Consider the following 20433-nt stretch of genomic DNA (forward strand, 5'->3'; position numbering starts at 1 on the left):
CCTACAATTCACAATCCCAGAATACTTAGACAACAATGAGGACCCTAAGAGAGACATACATGGATCTAATCTACATGGGAAGTATAAAAAGACAAGATCTCCTGAGTAAATTGGGAACATGGAGACCATGGAAGAGTGTTGGAGGGGAGGGGAGAGGCAGGGAGGAAAGCAGAGAAAAATGTACAGCTCAATAAAAATCAATAAAAAAGAGAGAGAGCCATAGGAGAACCAATCTACAAAACTGTAACACAGTTTTTTAAAAAATTAAGAAAGGAAGGGAGAAAGAAAAGAAAAAAAGAAAAGATGGGGCTGGAAAGATGGCTCAGCGGTTGAGAGCATTGGCTGTTCTTCACGGGGACCACATGGTAGCTCACAACCACCTGTAACTCCAGTTCCAGGGGGCTGACACAAAACCCTAATGCATATTTTTAAAAGAAAATAAAAAGACAACATTTCATTCTGTGGTCCAGGCTGGCTTGGAACTCACTACTTAATGCAAGACTAGTCTTGAAATTGTAGCACTCCTCCTTCCTCCCCCTCTGGAGTAGTAAGGCTCATTTATGGACACAGAGAGTGGTGCTGCTTGGCTGCTGGCATTACGGTACTATGAGAAGGCTGAGGTTACCTCATTGCTCTCTGTGGCTGAATTGATTCTCCTCACTCAAGTCCTTAACTGACGCTAGATTCGGAACGTGGACAAGGATCTGTCCCACAGTGGATTATCATTCATTCTTGTCTGGCTTGAACTGGAAGATTTTCGGCTATAGGTTTATTTTCCTTAACAAACACCTCCTTTCGCGGGGCGCTGGTGGCGCACGACTTTAATCCTAGCACTTGGAAGGCAGAGGCAGGCAGATCTTGTTAGTTCGTGGCCAGTCTGGTGTACAAAGTGAGTTCCAAGACAGCCAGAGCAGTTACACCGAGAAACCCGGGGGGGGGGGGGGGGGGGGGGGCGGCAGCGACAAAACCCTCCTCCTTCCTATTTTCTCTCAAGATTTACTCTTTAACTTTGAGCACTAACTAGCCCTTTGGGATTCCAAATGCCATTTCATGGTCTCGAGCACTGGCAGCACGTGGGAATGTCCAGACCTGGCTCCAGAACGCCATCTTAATTTTAGGAAGCTATGCAGACCTCCAAAACATCGCACCATCTACCGTGATTTCAAGAACCTACATTTTGAGGGCACTGTTGCAAATGCCAGATAGAGACCAGCAAGGTCCTAAAGTAGGGAGGGGGGCACGGGATCAGTAGGGTCTCCTGTAAGTCAAATGCTCACTGAGCAGGGAACCCTCCACACACCCAGAGATGTCACAGCTGAGCTGTAGGGCAGCCGCAGCTTCAGCCACTGGACAGTGGGCAGTTTTGGCGTTTGGGGTGTTTTAATCGAGGGAACCCTGCGCACCGCACAGTGCAGTCGCACACACGTAGCCAAGTCCATAGGGCTTGGAGTGGAATGGTCAGAAAAAAAGTCGCAGCGAGGAGAAAGAAAGAGCCAGCGCTCGGAACGGTGAGTCAGGCCAGGCCTCGGCCTCAGCAGGGCCGCTCGTCCCCTCGGCCGGGAGTTCTCCGTTTCAGCTCCGCCGGGCGGATGCCGGACCTCGCTCCCCCAGACCAAGCCCGAGAATCCTTCAGGCCAGGACGGCCTCATCTCAAGGGAGGCAGAACCGCGACCAGGACCACACCTCCATGCTGTAGCTGGTCCGCCCCCAGCAAGGAGGCCGCAGGACGCCTACGCCCGCCCAGGAGGACGCAAGTCAGTGACGTAAGGCGCGATGAGATTACATCAAACGGCGCGGGGGCGGGCGTCCTGACGCAAGCGACTCACCAGGAAATACCAAGTCAAGGCTGTACGCCTGCGCCACGATTAGAGTAGGGTCGTGCGCTTGCGCAATGAACCCCAAGACGCGGCGCGTGCGTACTGGTGTCTAGGGTGATGGGCGGGGTGTGGACGCCTTCGCTATGGCAGCTCGCGGTCTTTCTCAGTCTTGGGTTTCCTGACGCCTCCAGCAAGCGAGGTCTCTTGGGCCAGCTTCGCAGTCATGTACCCACCGCCGCCGCCGGCGCCTCACCGGGACTTCATCTCGGTGACGCTGAGCCTGGGCGAGAGCTACGACAACAGCAAGAGCCGGCGGCGGCGCTCATGCTGGAGGGTGAGGCGGGGTCCGGATAGGGACGTCCTGCGGTGGGTAGCGTTCTACTGGAGCCTGGACTCTGGCGTCCGGGTCTCTTCCAGCTTGTAGAAGTTCCCCTGCCGCGTCTGGTTCTCGCAGCTTGAGTCCCGATGTTGTTGGGTCCCCTGCCTAATGCCAGGTGTTTCTGGTGGTCCTTGGCTGAGGGGCACGGGTCCAGCATGTATGGTCAGATGCATGGTTCGTTCAACGCCCGGGCCAGGGCATGGGGATTTCAGGAGTTTTTCTCAATTGCATGTTCAGCTAAACAGATGGTGTACAGCTGTTGCCACGTGTAAGCCAGTGTGCCCTGTCACCCCTGGTGCTGCCCCAGCCATGTAAACTTTGCTGACAGGAAACTTCCCTTAAGTATGGACATGCTGCAGGTTCTCTCTGTATTGCTGTCCTCCGAATCTGTGACAAGTGTCATTTCTGGCTCTCCCTCAGAAATGGAAGCAACTTTCAAGGTTACAGCGGAACGTGATTCTCGTCCTCCTGGGCTTTCTGATTATCTGTGGATTCTTGTCTTATCTTCAGGCAGCTGACCAGTGGAAAGGTATCGGAAAACCAGTGGTGTTAGGGATGTGGGGGTGCAGGCTGAGGTCAGATACATTCTTGCAGTCCAGTTGAGACAGTACCAGGAGGCATATGTGGTGTCAGATGAGCAAGAGGTGGAAGTGGGGGTCAGTATGGCCACCTGGCTGTGCAGCTGACTGTAGGTTGCTCTTCAGGTATTTGATGCCAGCAGTGCTCCTCTCTCTGTCAGAGAATGTCAGTCAGGAGCATCAGTACCACTCACACGAAGTGTTCCTACCACTTGTTACAGTGTGTTTGCCAAAGACCAACAGATTTCCTGAGAGGATGCTGAGGATCTCTTCTGGGATTCGCTAGGGTTGCCGCTCTTGGAGACCCAAACAGTGCTGCAAATTGCGCAGATGAAGCTGTTTACCACCATGCTCTTCTTTCCAGTAAAGACAATATGAAATTGATGTGTTTGGGTATTTGCGTGTTGTGCTTAAGGACACACTCTGCTAAATGCTTGAAAAGGAACGGATTCAGCCTGACTGTAGTCCCAGCACTTGGGAAGTAGAGGCAGAAGGATCAGGACTTTGAGGCTAGCCTGGGCTACATAAAACCCTACTTTCAATAAAAAATATATGTTTGTGTGTGTGTATATATGTATGTATGTAAATGTATATCAGGTTTGATTCCTCCGGACTTTCTTGAATTCAGTAGCTTCTAGGAGATCTCACCGACCTAAAACAAATAACACATATTTAGGCACCTCTTTGTGAGCCTATCTGGGCCTTAAAGTAAAAGATTTTCTTCCACAGGACTGAGTGGCACTCCTGCAGAAGAGCAGAAGATGAAGCCGGAAGTAGTCCCACCTGTCCTACCAGCTCCTCAGAAGGAAGGCACTAAACCAGAAGAGTTTCCAGCCATAGTCCCTCAGGTATTTCCAGTAAAGGCTGTGCAGAGTTGCCGCTGGGGTCTGCTCTGGAACCTTGCAGGTTGACAGACAGTGTCTCAAAGAGGCTGAAGGCTCAATTGAGGCTGTCTGTATAAAGCTGGGGAAAGAAGGGGAGGATACTTGCTTCAGTTTCTTTGCACAGCACCATGGTCCAGCTCCAGTGTTCGGTGCTGACTGCCTACTTATGAGGAAAGAGACTTTTCCCTTTGAAGGAACCGCAGAAGCTGATGGGAAGGGCAGTATCAGACAACTGGCACATGGCAGAGTGCTGAGAGCTGGAGCCATCTGGGGAAATGTTCAAGAAGCCCCCATTTCTGTCTGGGTGGGCAGAGCAAGGTTGAAGGAGATAGACCTTTGTAAAGTTATGGTTCTGGTGGTGCCTGAGGGGTGTGGCCGGTGCCCTCGGAAGATCTGAAGAGGGAGTAGAGCCATGCTCAGGTGGAGATGCTTCACAGTGGAGGAAGGTGCTGCACAGTTGGTCATGGTGTGGGGATAGAGTGAGGGTCCCCTGCAGAGGGACAGTGAGAAATTAGCAGGAGCCAGTAGAACACTGAGGTGCTCCATTTGACTGCTGTGTGTGCCTAGGAGGCAGTATGGAGACATTGTGGGTGGGTGGTATTAGAATCACCTGTCAGTCATGTCTGGGGCGTCCTGGGTAGAGGCAGCATAATTTGTCTAGGAGAGGTTTTGGGAACAGCCCAGCCCCATCCTGGGGTATCTACTCTGAGAAGTTTAGGGTTATGGGGAGTGGAGTCTAGAGGTAGGTCAGAGGCAACAAGAGAGCCAGTTGCTGAGAGCTGATCTGTGATAGAGACAGGTCGGACCTAGGTTTCCTGAGAGCTGGGACAGTTGCCCACAGCAGTTGGGTTCATCTACACCCCGAAACCTTTGGCTGTCAGTTGCTTTTTTTCTCTATCACATAGCAGATGTTGTAAAACTTCAACTTCTCTATAGGTGGAGTCCTGGGCACAGGTGGAGGTTTCATATCCTTATAGGCTTTCATACAAACAGGAAGCCCCTGCTAACGCCTCTCTAGGGAATTGCTTTTCCAGTACTAGGTCCTGAATTGAGACATAGACACATATTGGCTGGGGATCCAAGCATGGCGTTGTTGTCTTGGTGAATTTGGGGGTACCTTCATTCTGAACAGGGAGTGTTGTACGTTTTGTCTTCAGAAAGCTTGCCGTTACTAAGTTGCTGGATACTCACTAGAAAGGACAGGAGAGTAGACCAAGTCTGTGTTGGCAAGCCCCTTGGTCAGGCCATATAGGGAGTGGGTAGGGTTTAAAAAGGACAATCAGCATGCTGCCCCTGTAGGATTGTTGATACAGCTTTTGAGTGACAGACTTGCTTCTAGACAGGTCTGTGCACATGATGGTGATGCTTCCAGTTTCCTTGTGTTTTTCGGGAGATGCAGCACACGTCAACTCACCCCAGATAGAGATCCTACGATAGACCAAAGTACAGATGCTACCAAAGTCCAATGACTTTTACGGGGTTACTTACAGGACTATGGGGGAGAGGTTACTTACAGGTGAAGAAATGATCCAAAGACCGCTGCATCACCCAAAGCCCACCCCAGCATGAGTGACAGCTCACATAAGCCGGGACCCTGGAGCACACTGCACAGCCTGCAGGCAGCTCAGCAGGTTGGAGAGCGTCCTTTCCAGGTGCTGCAGTTGGTCTCATCTCTTCCCGGCAGCTGCTGGCTGTTGCTGCTTTCAGGCAGGTGCTCTGGACTGGGTCTTTGCAGCTTGCCTTCCCTGAGGGTCTTCATTGCAGCTCAGCTCCTCTGAGAGGAACTCTGAGCTTCCATTTCTTCCTCTGGCAGGGAGGAGCCTAGAGAATCTGGTCAGTTTCAGGGGCTTCCTGCTTAGGGAGCTTCCCTGCAGGATGGAATGTTTCCATTGGGTGGATACTTTCCTGCTTGGGCTTTTCCTGTAAGTGGTAATGTTGCCAAATGCAAGAGATAAGTATCCTAAGTTATTTTCCAGTTGTTCAGTGTGCTGCCCTGAGCAGCTTTATGGACTTTGTCATGTGCTCAGCCTGACTTTTCCCGGAAGGGAGGTTTGTACTCTGATTTCAGTGTGAAAGAAGGAGGATTGGAATGCCGATAAGACAGGTAGAATGGAAGGCATTCATTGTCACCCTACTTAAGCCAATTTTTTAAATATTTGATGTACTTTAGTAGATTTAATTGGATATACACATTTGAGTACAGTTGGGGATTAGGTATCATGTGGATTTATTTACTTATTTATATAGTTAGTTTTTCAAGACAGGGTTTCTTGTGTAGCCCTGTATAAACGGAGGCAGACCTTTCCTTTTGTCCCAACTGCCCAGTCCTAAATAATCATACAAAAGTTTATATTAATTACAGAATGTTTGGCCTATAGCTCAGGCTTATCATTACTTATTATTAATTATTATTATTAATAATTATTAGTTCTTAGAACTTAAGTTAACCCATTTCTATTAATCTGCACTTTGCCATGTGATTTTGTGGCTTTCCTGTTCTCTAGCATGTCTTGTTCCTCTGGTGGCTGGCTCATATCTCTCCCGACTCCACCCTTCTTTCTCCCTGTGTCTCCATTTGGCTTTTCCGCCTATCCTTATTCTGCCTGGCTATGGGCCAGTTCAGCTGTATTATTAACCAGTGAGAGGAATGCATGTTCACAGTGTACAGACGGATTATCCCAGGACACCCCTGCCTGTCCTGGAATGGGATCTGTAAAGCAAACTGGCCTTGAACTTAGAGAGTAGCCTGCTTCTGGAGTACTGGGATTAGGTCTGTGTTGTGTGCATTTTCATCCTAAGTTTTAGTATCTTCTGTCATGTAAATTCTTAGAGCTGGGTCATCCATTGCATGTATGTATGTAATGTAATAAATGTAATTTACCAAATCATTTATTGAGGATATAAATAAAGCTAAGGGTAAATTTCTGTGCCTGATGCTGTGGAGCACAGAATGAGTCTGGGAAGTACACTGTCCTGTTGCCAGGACTGCTCTGAGGGGAGGGTGGCAGTGGGGACCTAGCTCCATCATTTGCAGGTCCCCCCCCCACGTTTTTCTTTTCTTTCTTTTTTCTTCCCTTTTTTTTTTTTTTAATTTATTTTTCGAGACAGTGTTTCTCTGTGTAACAGCTCTGGCTGTCCTGGAACTCTGTAGACCAGACTGGCCTCTGCCTCCCAAGCGCTGGGATTAAAGGCATGTGCCACCACTGCCCAGCTATTTGCAGCCCTTTGATTTGTGAGAACCCAAGGCTTTTTGCACTTTCTCAGATGGAGTGAGTAACCCTGGCTGCTACCCACAATGTCTTTATCTTTGTTGTTCTTATCCCTCTAGGACTGTTTCAGTTTTCAGCTGTTCCCACCAGGGCTCTCAGCTCTGTATCCAGGCCTGCATTAGCCATTTTCTATTTCACCAAGTTCCTAAGCAGCTCATCTTTCAAACCTGCAGACTGCTAAAAAGTGCAGCCAGTTCCCCAAGGCTTTAGTAGAACACAACAGCACACTGTCCTCTCTGGGTGTGAATACACGTCTGAGGGACACAATCTTCTGCATATAGAGAAGCCCAGGCCATGACAGGTGATGTATTTTCACATGTAACTCTGATATTGGTTTAGAAGCAGCAAAGGCATTTCCGGAGGGGCCCTCCCCACCTGCAGATCAGACCCCCCAACACAGTCTCCAAGGAGGAAACCCAGGATGATGCTAAGGAGAAGGAGACAGCCCTGGGGGATGCCCAGCAGGAGGAAAACACACAGAGGACCGTCATCAGGTACAAGCAGGAGATGGGTCTGAATTTGTTATTTTAATGAGAGTTCATTTTGTCAATGTCATATTTCCCATTTGAAACAGACTGTTCTAAAGATGGCTTCAATAGGTTTTATTATACAGTCAGTTTCAGAGCCACATGGTCTGAGAGCAGGACTATTTTAAGGCGTGTGAGGGTAGAAGGTCCAGAGGAATGGCGGGAAGGAGGAAAGTGAGACTCGGTCTTTTTCTGTGGCAGGTGGCTGTGGGGTGACAACTGGTGACAGGCACTTCCTGTTCTAGCCACCTATGACCTGGCAGTGAGCAGAATGAGAGGACGTGGCCTGGTTCCCTGGACTGGGCTGGCACTTGTCAGCCAGCGAGTTGCTTGCTGGCTGTACTCACAGACGCCTCAGTCCTAGAAGGCCTTCAGCTTCACTTCCTGCTCAGTGTCACCCTTGAAAGCATCAGGTGCAGCTCTCCCAGGAGGTGTGCCCTAACCTCTGAGCCTAAGGAGCTGTCCTAAGGATGTGCAACCTGAGGTCTTAGATCCACGAGCACATAAGGAGACAGGGTGGAAGTAGCGGCCTAGAAAAGTCCTAGGGAGAATAGCGGTTTGGAGAAGCTCTTGATCATGTTTGCAGGAGGAAAGGATTTGCTTCCACAGCCAGCATCTGAGTCAGCTCGGTATTGATTATAGTACTCTTAAAGACAGAGGAATGGAGGGGTGGGTAGTAGCTGAGCCTGGGTCCAATTCTGCTCAGGTTGTTGAAGAGATCTTTTGAAGTGACAGAGAAGACTAGCATCCCCCCTATATAAGCATGGCATACAAATCTGTGAAACATTCTATATTATAAAAAATAAAGAAGCCAGGTGGTGGCAGCACATGCCTTTAATCCCAGCACTTGGGAGGCAGAGGCAGGTGGATCTCTGTGAGTTCCAGGATAGTCAATGATACAGTAAAAACCCTGCCTCAAAAAAAAAAAAAAAGAAAGAAAGAAAGAAAGAAAGAAAAGAAAAAGAAAGAAAAAAAGCCAAGCATGGTAGCTTGCATCTGTAATCCCAGCACTTGGGAAGTAAAGGCTGGAGACCTGGTGTGTCTATGTAGCAAGTTCCAGGTGTCAGCCAAGGCTACTCAAAAAAAAAAAAAAGAGGTGGGCCTGGGGAGATGGAATAGAAGTTAAGAACACTGGTTTTTGCAAAGGACCCAGGTTCAGTTCCCAGCATCCACATAGTGACTCAGAGCAATCCATAACTATAGTTTCAGGGGACCTGACTTCTTTCTCTGACCTCTGAGGGCACCAGGTGCACACATGGTACAAATGCATACATACAGGCAAATGTTCAATACACATAAAAATTATTAGGACAAACAGGAAAACACATATACTATAGCAGCAACAAAAAAGAAACCTTTGAGTCCACACTCAACCAGGTGTCATATGGCAAACCTCTGCCTGTTCCTGGTGTCTTATCGTTGGACAGAACCCTAGAGGGACTCTCCAGATGTCATATCCGTGAGCAGAGACAGTGCCAGTCTAGGCAGCCACCCTGACTCCTGCACCCATCTGGTTTCTCTTTGGGTGTATTCAGTTTATTTATACCATAGCAGCTTCAACCTCTGGCCACTGCATCCGTCCCCAGGGTTGCTCCTTGTATTTTCTACAGATCTCAGGAGCTCCTTTAGCTTAGATCTCTGATTTAGACTCTCCCTTATACAGCCCTGGAATTGTCCACATTCAGATGACTGTACCCAGGAAGCCATGTTCCAGATGGGTGTGTGTGAGTCAGAATTAGTTGGTTGTTTTCCTGTCACTCCGTGTTGTGCTCCCACAGTGGAGCAGGCCTTGTCCTGGGCACATTGTGGGTTTGGAGGGTGTAACATCAACTGGTTGATCTAGCTGACTGCTTTTTCCCTGCTCCCCCCAAGCTGGCGGGGAGCAGTGATTGAGCCTGAACAGGCCACTGAACTCCCTTCAAAAAGAGCTGAAGCCTCCACCAAACCTCCTTTTCTGGCACCTAGGATGTGGAAAAAGCCAGGTGAGTTTTCCTGCCCCCTTTCCTCACCAGAGCTGTGCCCAAGAGCCTGGAGGTTGTTACTCTACATCCCGATCCCTGCGCAGCTCCCCCTTCAGCACCCTTGCTCGATCCACATACTTTGTGCAGCCCTGTGACTGTCTGTGGCTTCTTAGTTCCCCTGATTTTTTTGCCTGAGCACTGAGCTATCAGAGAGGATGCTGTGTTTGAGAAGTCTAACTTTGCCATTCTGCTCCTGGGCCAGGTTGTGCCTTAGTGTAAGAAAATACACAAGATTAAAGTTACACATATTAATGATAAAGATTCAATAAAATCATTTTTTTATTTTGTTTTGTTTTGTTGACAGGGTTTCTCTGTTGTAGCTTTGGCTGTCTTGGAACTTGTTCTATAGACCAGGTTGGCCTTAAACTCAGAGTGCTGGGATTAAAGGCAGGCACCATCACCACCTGGGCATCAATAAAAATAAATACCTTGTTAAAGAAGCTGGGAATGGTGGCACACGCCTTTAATCCCAGCACTTGGGAGGCAGAGGTAGGCAGATCTCTAAGTTTGTGACCAGCCAGGTCTATAAAGCAAGTTCTAGGATAGCTAGGGCTGTTACACAGAGAGACCCTGTCTCAAAAAATAAAATAAAATAAAATAAAATAATTGGCTCAACGATTAAGAGCATTTACTGCTCTTTTACAGGTCCTGAGTTCAATTCCCAGAAACCACATGGTGGTTCACAGCTCTCTATAATGGGATCTGATGCCCTCTTCTAACATTTAGGCATGTGTGTAGACAGCACTCATGCCTAAAAAAATACATAATTTTTTTAAACTTTTTTAAGATTTATTATTTATTATGTATGTAGTGGTTCTGCTGCCTATATTCTGCCTGCACGCCAGAAGAGGGCATCAGGTCTCATTACAAATGGTTGTGAGCTACCATGTGGTTGCTGGGAATTGAACTCAGGACCTCTGGAAGAACAGTCAGTGCTCTTAACCTCTGACCCATCTCTCCAGCCCACATAATAAATTTTTAAGAAAATATGAGATAGCCAGGCAGTGGTGGTGCACACCTTTAATCCCAGCACTTGGGAGGCAGAGGCAGGTGGATCTCTGTGAGTTTGAGGCAGCCTGGTCTACAAGAGCTAGTTCCAGGGCAGGCAACAAAGTGACACAGAGAAACCCTGTCTTGAAAAACCAAAAAAAAAAAAAGAAAAAGAAAAGAAAATAAGAGACACAAGTGTCCTTTGATGTGTCAACTTGTTTCAAGTTATTTCTAGACCTAACAGGTCTTTGAACAGGTCTGTGGGCCACTGGGATTGTAGCATCGTTTATTGAGATCTGCTTGGTCCCAGCCTTGTGCTAAGAGCTCTGTGTGTGTGCTAGCCCATTTCCATTCTCATAGTGTACCCAGCCTGTTTCTGTTACAGTGTTCTTTGCTGTAAGAGATGTCTGTCTAGCTCCATTGTACATATAGAAACTGAGGCTCTGGCTAGTCCTGCAAGAGCCTGCTTACAGGAAACTGAACCTCTGAGTCCTGGTACCACTTGTTGGGGCACATAGAGACCACTGTGTTAGCAGTGGTAGGGTCAAGCCTTGTCCAACAGGAACCTTAGAACCTGGTGGGAATAGGCGTGTGGTGTGACACCCTAAAGACTGCTATGTGCTACCTAGTTTGGGAAGAGAAAACTCCCCATGGAGGTGAGGCCATATAGGTACTGATGTATCTGCACCTGCCCCTGTCCCTATGGGACTCTGGAATCTCATCTGGTTGGATAATATGTGTGTGTGCGCACCTAGGGTGTATATGCCACAGTGCTGAATTGCTGGTTCCTATTTACTCCTAAGTTCACATCGCACACTCTGGTGGCCAGGCTCTGCATTCACCATCTGCTTCAAAGGGCTTTACTCTGCTTTGTTGTGGTGGACCATAGGAATGCTTCCCTGTTCCCCATGAACAGAGAGGGCCCTGAGGTCCTAGTGCCACTGCGTGCAGCCTGCAGAGGACTTGCTTACTGATCACTGTGTGCTGTGCTCTGGCCTCGGCCATCACTGCCTCACTATAACTCACTCTGCCCATTTTATACCAGTCCATCTCAGTACTGTAACTGAGGGGTCACAGCTGGTCTTTGACCCCTGCCTGCCCCAGGAGCTGGACTGTTCCCTACCACTTGTGTGTTCTCCTCTCTAGGTCCCCCGAATGAGCGCCAGAAGGGGGTGATTGAGGCCTTTCTCCATGCTTGGAAAGGTTACCGAAAGTTTGCTTGGGGCCATGATGAACTGAAGCCTGTGTCCAAAACTTTCAGTGAGTGGTTTGGCCTGGGCCTCACCCTGATCGACGCCTTGGATACCATGTGGATTTTGGGTTTGAAGAAAGGTAATGACTCTTTGTTTCCGTGTGTGACACATAAGGCAGAGCAGTATTGTCAGGGCTCTGTGTGGGCACAGAGGCTACTCCATTGGACTTTGGTTTTCTTCTGTCCTGGGTACAGAAGGTGTGTGCTTAGTGTGTTCAGAGCCCAGTTTTCATTTGGCCACTCACTCAGAGCAGCTGTCTCTTACCTCCTGAAGAGCTAAGGGTGGCCTCGGCTCTCATTCAGTCTACTCTGCTGCAGTAAGGACGACTTGGCCCTGTAACTCCAGGACGTCCTCCGGGTTATGCAGATCCCATTTAACTTGGTAGTGTGGGTCCTCAATCATTTCTAATTGAGAATTGTTTTTATTTTAAAAGATTTATTTTTATAATTTATTTATTTTTATTTATTTATTTATTTATTTATTTGATTTTTCGAGACAGGGTTTCTCCGTAGCTTTTGGTTCCTGTCCTGGAACTAGCTCTTGTAGACCAGGCTGGCCTCGAACTCACAGAGATCCGCCTGCCTCTGCCTTCCGAATGCTGGGATTAAAGGCGTGCGCCACCACCGCCCGGCTTATAATTTATTTTTATTTTATGTTTATTGGTGTTTTGCCTATGTGTATGTCTGTGTGAGGGTGTCGGGTTCCTCTGGAACTGGAGTTATAAACAGATGTGGGTGCTGGGAGTTGAACCCGGGTCCTCTGGAAGAGCAGTCAGTGCTCTTAACTGCTGAGCCATCTCTCCAGCCCAGATTTATTATTTTTAATCATGTATGGCATGTGTATCTGCATGTAGCTTGTACATATGCGTCCAGGTGCCCTTGCAAAGCCAAAGACATCAGTTCCTCTAGAGCTGTAGTTGCACACGTAAGTTATGAGTTTCTTTATGGTGCTGAGAACTGTCCTACAATAGCAGCAAGTACTCTTAACTGCTGAGCTGTTACTCCAGCCCCAAATTGTTTGAGTGGCTGCCAGTGAGTCACTCATGCGCTCCTCATGTCAGAGTATCTGCTGGGGACTGTTTCCGCTTACCAGAGCTGCTCCATGAGAGGGCCTTTTGTTTGGGATTGTTTGTTAAATGTATTGCTTTTGTGTGTCTCTGTGTGGGCGCCTGTGTGTATTATGGCACACATGTATAGGTCAGGCGCCAACTCATGGGAGTTGGTGGTCTTCCACCATGTGGATTCCCGGGATTGAACCCAGGTCGTTAGACTTGGTTGTAAATGGGTAACAAACCATCTCACCTACCCTGTTTGTTAAGACAGGTCTCAGGTAGCCTAGGCTGACCTTGAACTACATGTATAGCTGAAGATTCCTACCTCCATGGTATGCTATACCATGCCTGGCTAGTGTGTTTGTTTGTTTTGTTTTGGCTTTAAAAAACGTCTTGGGGATAGAAAGATGGCTCAGTGGTTAAGAAAGAACATTGGCTTTTCTTCCAAAGGACCGGGTTCTGTTTCCAGTACCCACATAGCAGCTAACAACTGTCTGTAACTTCAGTTTCAGAGGATCTGATGCACACATTTCATACACAGACATTCATGCAAGTAAAACATCTGTACACAAAAATAAAGTCTCAAAATATATTTTAAAACAACGTCTTGGGAGATGGAAGAGATGGCTCAGTGGTTAAGAGCACTGGCTTAGAGCACAGGTTTAGTTCCCACCACCCACCTATAACCTCATTTCCAGAGGGAATCTAACTGTCTTCTCATCTCTGCAGGCATCGTACATACATGGTGCACAGACATATATGCCCACACAACACTCACATACGTAGAAATAAATAAAATAAAATAAAAACAGGGTCTTGGTATATAGCCCAGAAGGTAAAATGTAGCCCTGTCCTTGAGCTTGGGCAGTCGTCCTGCTCAGCCTCCCAGTGCTAGGACTGCAGGCCATAGAATGACAGATTTATACATTTGTTCCTTTGCTTTTACCCTTCCATTACACAGAATTTAAGGAAGCAAGGAATTGGGTGTCAGAGAAATTAGACTTTAAGAAAAATGTCGATGTCAACCTGTTTGAGAGTACCATCCGCATCTTAGGGGGCCTGCTGAGCACCTACCACCTCTCAGGGGACAGTCTCTTCCTGAGAAAAGCCGTGAGTATTCCTGGATGAGGGTTCCCGTAACTTGATGTGGGAATGTGGAGGATTTATTTCCAGTTTCCTCTTCCAGTGCATTTGGTTTTCTTCTGCATTGGTGTGTATGAGCTGCCACATGCTTTGTTGCTGTGTGTAGGGCAGTCCCTCGGTGCTGGTGCTTAGCCTAGTTTTGCCGTGTGATGGGTGTTAGCGAGCCACCAAACTGTGTTTCTCTGCTTGGGTGCAGATGGGTGACAGGAAAAGGCTCTCACACTTGCGTCTTTGTTGTGTTTCATGTTAGGAAGATTTCGGAAAGCGGCTAATGCCTGCCTTCACCACACCCTCCAAGATTCCGTACTCTGATGTCAACATTGGCACTGGATTTGCCCACTCGCCCCAGTGGACATCAGACAGCACAGTGGCAGAAGTGACAAGCATTCAGCTGGAGTTCCGGGAGCTCTCTCGTCTCACCGGAAATAAGAAATTCCAGGTAGGGGCTAGAGAGATGGCTCCGTAGTCAAGAGCACTTGCTGCTCTTGCTGAGGTCCCAGGTTCAATACCTAGAAACCATGTGATGACTCACAACCCTCTGTTTTGTACCTTTTTTGTTATTTGTTTGTTTGATTTGAGTTATAGTTTCTCTGTATCTTTCTGGATTGCTCAAAGCTCACTATATAAACCAAGCTAGGCTAGGCAGTGGTGGCGCACACCTTTAATCCCAGCATCTTTGTGAGTTCAAGGCCAGCCTGGTCTACAAGAGCTAGTTCCGGGACAGGCTCTAAAACTGCGGTGAAACCCTATCTTGGGGGGGAAAAAAAAAACCAACAAAAAACCAAGCTAGTCTGGAACTCATAGAGTCCACTTGTGTCTGCCTCCAGAGTACTGGGTTTAAAGATGTGAGTCACCACATCCAGCTCTTTTCTCTGTAACTCCAGTTCCAGGGATCTGACACCCACTTTTGGCCTCTGTGTGTCCCCGGCTTGCAAGTGGCACAAACTAAAAATAAAATGTAAGGGACAAAAACAAAACAAAACAATTTCAGACAGGATGGGCAGGTTCTAGGTAGACATATCCCTGGATATGAGTGCTTCTCGCAAGTGTAATTGCTGTGTGTGTGAATTTCATTTTCCTTTTTCTCTCAAGACAGAGTTTCTCTGTGTAACAGTCCTGGCTGTCCTGGAACTCGCTCAGACCAGGCTGTCCTTGAATTCACAGTGATCCATCTGCCTCTGTCTCCCAAATGCTGGAATTAAAGGGGTGCACCACCGCCTGGCCATTGTTTTTTATTATTATTTGTATGTGTGTACTTACTATGGTGCATGTGTAGAGGTCAGAGGACAGCTGCTGTCTCTGTCTGTCTAACTTTATATACGTGGGCTCCAGGGTTCCAAGTGGCTTTATCTGCTGGGCCGTCTGATTGATTCTCGTTGGTTCTCAATATGTCTGTTACATAAAAGCAGCTATTAATAGCCTCTTCATCTTGTGGAATGGAAACGTGCCAATCAAAGACTCTGTGTTTCCATTCCCAGCCCCTGACAGCTCCAGTCTGCTGTCTGTCTCTATGAAGGGGTATGTGCAAGGGACTGATGTGTTGAGAATCCACACTCTGCCATCTCCTGGTGGCTTTTTCCATTTAGCTTCTGCTGTGTTGCTGCAATTGTTGGGGTTCCTTTCTTTCCCTGGAACTCGCTTGGTAGACCAGACTGGCCTTGAACTCACAGAGATCCGTCTGTCTCTACCTCCCAAGTGCTGGGAGTAAAGGGATGCACCACCACTGCCTGGCTGTTGAATATTTTTATCAGGAAAAGAAAGAATTGATTTTCTTCTAATGGTTTGGGGTTTTTGTTTGTCATTTGTTTGTATGTATGTTTGAGGTAAGATCTTAGTCTGTAGGCCAGGCTGGCCTTGAACTTGATGCAATTCTCTTGAGTTACAGGCCTGAGCGATTGTGCATTGGTTGTTCTGATACTGTTTAATCGATTGAGATCATCCTGTTGATATTTGTGACATTTAAATGATTCTCATGCACTGAAACCATCCTTACCTCTTGAGCCAGGAGGCATGGCAGGTTAATGTGCTTCTAAACTGCCTTGTTAGCTTGTTGTGGAGGAGCCCTGCTTCCATGTTTAAAGAATTTGGGTTTAGGGGGCTGGAGAGATGGCTCAGAGGTTAAGAATGTGGTTTTAGTTTTCTTCCTGCTGGTACTTTCATGTGGTGTTAGGATATTGCTGGCTTTGTGGGACAGGACAGGAAGTGCCCCCTTTCCATTTCCTGAAGTTTGGGAAGAATTGACTGGTGTAAGCCCACTCTCCCCTTGTCTGCCACAGGAGGCCGTGGAGAAAGTGACAATGCACATCCACTCCCTGTCTGGGAAGAAGGACGGGCTGGTACCCATGTTCATCAACACGAACAGTGGCCTCTTCACCCACCCAGGAGTGTTCACCTTGGGTGCCAGGGCTGACAGCTACTATGAGTACCTGCTGAAGCAGTGGATCCAGGGTGGCAAGAAGGAGACACAGTGAGGCCTGACCCACTGCCTTGATGCAGGGCCCCGAGATTCTGTCCCCATCCATTGCTAGGAGCCAGCAGTGGTGCGGGTGGTTTGGCTTCCCTATGTGAACTTACTTCCCAAATGGGATGAGCCATTCAGCAAGGCATCAGTGCCTACATGGCAGGTGCTCAAGGGCCTGAGCTTTGACTTGGGCTGTGTGTGCAATGTCTGCTCCCCAGGGAGGGGCAGGTCTAGCGGTCGTGTATGGGTCAAACTGAGCAAAGCTCCTGGTCCTGTAGCTCTAAGGACACATGGTACATGGCCATGCCCTGAGTAACCTGACTTGTGATATTCACAGGTTGCTGGAAGACTATGTTAAGGCCATTGAGGGGATAAAGACACACCTGCTACGGCATTCTCAGCCCGGAATGCTCACCTTCGTGGGAGAACTTGCCCATGGCCGCTTCAGTGCCAAGATGGTAAGTTGTGTGGACTGGCAGAGCCTTTAGGAAGCTACTACTTCCAAGGCCTTAGGTTTTTTGTTTTGTTTTGTTTTTTTGTCAGAAGTAATAAGGAAATCTGGTCATCAGCTATCAGCAGCTATGTGTCATAGCCACAGGTTGACCTTTGCTGCCTGGCTTGACCTATTCATGTGATAGCATCAAGCAGAGCCTCCACATGCCCTGCGGTAGCAGGCACAGCCTCTCCCAGGGCCAGCTGCCTCCCTTGTGGTTCTGGAAGTGCAGCAGGTCTCTGAAAGGTATTTGTGGGTAGGATGAAGGGGTCCAGAGGGCCTGAGTCAGTATGGCCCCCTGCAGGAGCCTGCACTGGAGTTTCCCCCTGGATTTTCTGGCACAAATACTTGGCCTGGTCTAGATGTGACACTCTGCTTCCAGGATCACTTGGTGTGCTTCCTGCCAGGGACACTGGCTTTGGGCGTCCATCATGGCCTGCCGGCTGACCACATGAATCTGGCTCAGTCACTCATGGAGACCTGTTACCAGATGAACCGACAGATGGAGACAGGTCTGAGTCCTGAGATTGCACATTTCAACATGCACCCTCGGGCAGATCATAAGGATGTGGAAGTCAAGGTGAGCCTGGTGTGGGCTGCATTTGGGCAGGGTGATGCCAGCAGGGCTGGACACTCCATGAGCCTCTTGCTCTGCTCCTAGCCAGCTGACAGGCACAACCTCCTGCGGCCAGAGACCGTGGAAAGCCTGTTCTATCTGTACCGTGTCACAAGGGACCGCAAGTACCAGGACTGGGGCTGGGAAATCCTGCAGAGCTTCAATAAGTACACACGGGTGAGCTGTTGGGCACCTCTTTGTGGTCTTGGCTGGTGACGGACACAGCTAGGTTCCAGCAAAGCTCTGGCAGGACCCACACTTGAGACTGCTGGGGCACAGGTTGGGAGGAGCCAGCTTCCTGGGGCCTTTAGTTGGCTGTCCTTTAGTAGTGTGTGCCCTCGATAGGGTAGTCATCTTGCTGAACTGAGTGGCATTGGGGCCCTGTTCTCTAGAGGCTTACAGATGTCCAGTGTCTCTGGGCTCACTCTCAGAACCCAAGCTTTTCTGAGAAGGTTTCTTTCTCTTGCCCTGTGGTGCCCATGGTTTATGAAATATTGCTCAGTGACCCAGAGTACTGCCCTCACCCCACCGTCCCCACCTGGAGTTCATGGTTCACCTTGCCCTCTCATTGGGAAGGGTTAGGAAAGGTGGTGGGACTAGACATGGTCTAGGTGTGATACCCAGCTCTTGGCCCCAAACCTCAACAACTTTATCTTTTTGCCTGTGCCTGCCTTAGGTTATGTAGAACAAGCTAGGTGCTGGCTGTGTCCTGTGACCATACCCTTCTGGAGGCAGTTTCTGGTCACTCAGGTTGTGGGCATTTTTACAGGGTCCTTGTGGCCATTACTTAGATGGCCACTAGCCCTGAGTCTACCCTGGGGTCACAGATGCTGGGGTTGAGCAAGTAGCCTGGGTGACCCCTCTTGCTAGTGGTTCTTCTAAAGCTTGACTGCTTCATATTGGGCCCAAGCTGTGCTCAACGTGTGTCATCGCGGCTTTGGCTCTGATGCAGGTCCCCTCAGGTGGCTATTCTTCTATCAACAACGTTCAGAATTCCCAGAAGCCTGATCCCAGGGACAAGATGGAGAGCTTCTTTTTGGGAGAAACGCTGAAGTACCTCTACCTGCTGTTTTCTGATGATATGGAGCTGCTCAGCCTGGACACCTGTGTGTTCAACACAGAAGCCCATCCTCTACCCATCTGGGCTCCTGCCTAGCAGGATAGCACCTGGGCTGGTGACCAATGGCAGACTGAGGTGGGCCTAGCAGGTCTGTGACCTTCACAGGGCCCACATAGTTTTGGGCAGCCATCAAATGTGATGTTCCTGCCCAGTTCTAGGCCCCTCCTGTCTCAGCTTTTCATGAAGATAGTGGGGGGGAACAAGAGTCAAATTAGCAGGTATGGGATTCTGGGATTTAGGCTAACTAGTCTACCAGAAGCCTTTGAGTTCCTTGAAAACTCAAGTCATGACTCCTGATTCTTGTCCCCAAATGACCCTAGTGGCTGGCTACAAGCAGCCCCATGGTAGTCCCAAGACTACCTCCTGGGACCACTCAGGACCCCAGTGCCTGTGTTGAATTCAGAGTGATAGCCCAAGTCAGTGAGGTGCCAGGCTTGGCCTGATGGCCTGTGCAAGTCCTGACCCACAGGTCTGGTGGGCCTTGTGACCTCAAGGGGCCTTGTGGCTCTAGTGTTTACGGGTTGGACTCAGGGATCCTCCTGGCTACCCTACTGGGCTGGCAGGGGTTAGAACAGCAAATTGTCTTATTTCCAGGATACCCTGGTGTAATGTGATTTCTCAGCTGAGATGAGCGTGGACTTGGTCCCACTGTAATGGTCCTGTGTTGGGGAGGGAGTGGTATCTGTGGACTGCAAAGTCTGGACTGGCTGTAAGGGACAGCAGGTTCTCTGGGTAACATTGCAGTAACTGCCCCCAGTTAGAGCTGCTGTTCACTTCAGGTCAGAAGAGTGGGGAGAGCAGACTTTGGGGGCGTTCTGTAAATAGGCCAGAATGCTTGGTTTGTGCTCTCAGAATGGTCTGAAGACCACCAGCTGGCTGGTCGGAGTACATTGTGGAGGAGGCACACCAGCAGAAGTGTGTACCTTTCCCTTTATCAGATGTTTGTGCCTTGGTGGGTGTGGGAGCCTATGGACATGAGGGTAGGGTAGGCCCTTTCTTTGATCTGTTGTTAGTTGACTGTCCCTGGGCCTTGGCTGGTAGTTCCCCATCCAACACCAGGGTAATTCCACACAGCAGTGTAGGGTAAACTGTACAGAATCTAAGGCACCTCAAGGCTCTGGGCCTGTGTTCCCTGTGCACCCCAAGATCTGGAGGTTTGACCTTCTCCCCATCTGCAGCTCAGAGCATCTCAGTGGCAGCCACCTTGTGCCTCTGAGGCACAGTAGTTGCCCCAGGGACTCTCTGTCAATCACTTGTACCCCAAACCAGCTCTAATCCCAAAGGTGTCTACAAAGAAGGACCTGCCTGGTGACATATCCTTAGGACTCACTCGGGTGTGGAGAGGCTGCCCCCCACTTCGGGCTGTATCCCTTCCTGTTGATGTTGGTCTTTCCCTGTGTTGTCCTCTGGACCAGGAGCCCCATAGACTTGTGAATGGGCAGCCGTATGTATTTTCCATCTCTGGCATGATCTCCCAGATGTATTCTGGAGGGTGTGGTCACTACCGAGGGACAGCAGCTGTCCCTGTGGCCCTCTGAAGAGTTGCCATGAGTCAGAATAACCAAGTTGAAGATGTCTACGAAGCTGCGAACTGATGGCCGCGTTGAAGCAGACGACATGGGAACAGTCATGGGAGGGGAGGCTGGCACGGGGAAGGCAGATTCCCTCCCTCTCACCCTGAAGCACGAGCCTGAGAGCTGGAGTCTGTGCTTAATTAAATGTCTAACTGGTCTCTGCAGGCTGTGTACAGTGTGCTTTGTGCTGTCTTGTCTAGAGCATATCCCAAGGGCCCCGTCCCTCCACGCCTGGACCCTGCCAGACAAGAAGGAAA

The 20433-nt window shown here is 49.0% G+C and overlaps 1 protein-coding gene across 2 annotated transcripts; it reads left to right on the top strand.

The window, feature by feature from the left end:
• The first annotated feature begins 1912 nt into the window (after positions 1-1912).
• On the top strand, positions 1913-20334 carry Man1b1 (mannosidase alpha class 1B member 1). Of its 2 annotated transcripts, none has more exons than XM_041674985.1 (13): positions 1913-2151; positions 2617-2725; positions 3504-3622; positions 7267-7421; positions 9327-9436; positions 11612-11797; positions 13731-13879; positions 14163-14351; positions 16189-16379; positions 16711-16831; positions 17249-17446; positions 17528-17659; positions 18435-20334. In XM_041674985.1, the coding sequence occupies exons 1-13, from the start codon at positions 2041-2043 to the stop codon at positions 18636-18638; spliced, it is 1974 nt and encodes a 657-aa protein (XP_041530919.1). In that variant the 5' UTR covers positions 1913-2040; the 3' UTR covers positions 18639-20334. The 2 variants fall into 2 exon arrangements, with proteins under 2 accessions (XP_041530919.1, XP_041530920.1); XM_041674986.1 differs by having other exon boundaries at positions 17532-17659.
• The last annotated feature ends 99 nt before the right edge of the window (positions 20335-20433 follow it).

Source organism: Microtus oregoni, unplaced genomic scaffold, assembly GCF_018167655.1.
Source record: "Microtus oregoni isolate MIOR12 unplaced genomic scaffold, Mior012 000025F_ref0000491, whole genome shotgun sequence".
Classification (NCBI taxonomy): Eukaryota; Metazoa; Chordata; class Mammalia; order Rodentia; family Cricetidae; genus Microtus; species Microtus oregoni.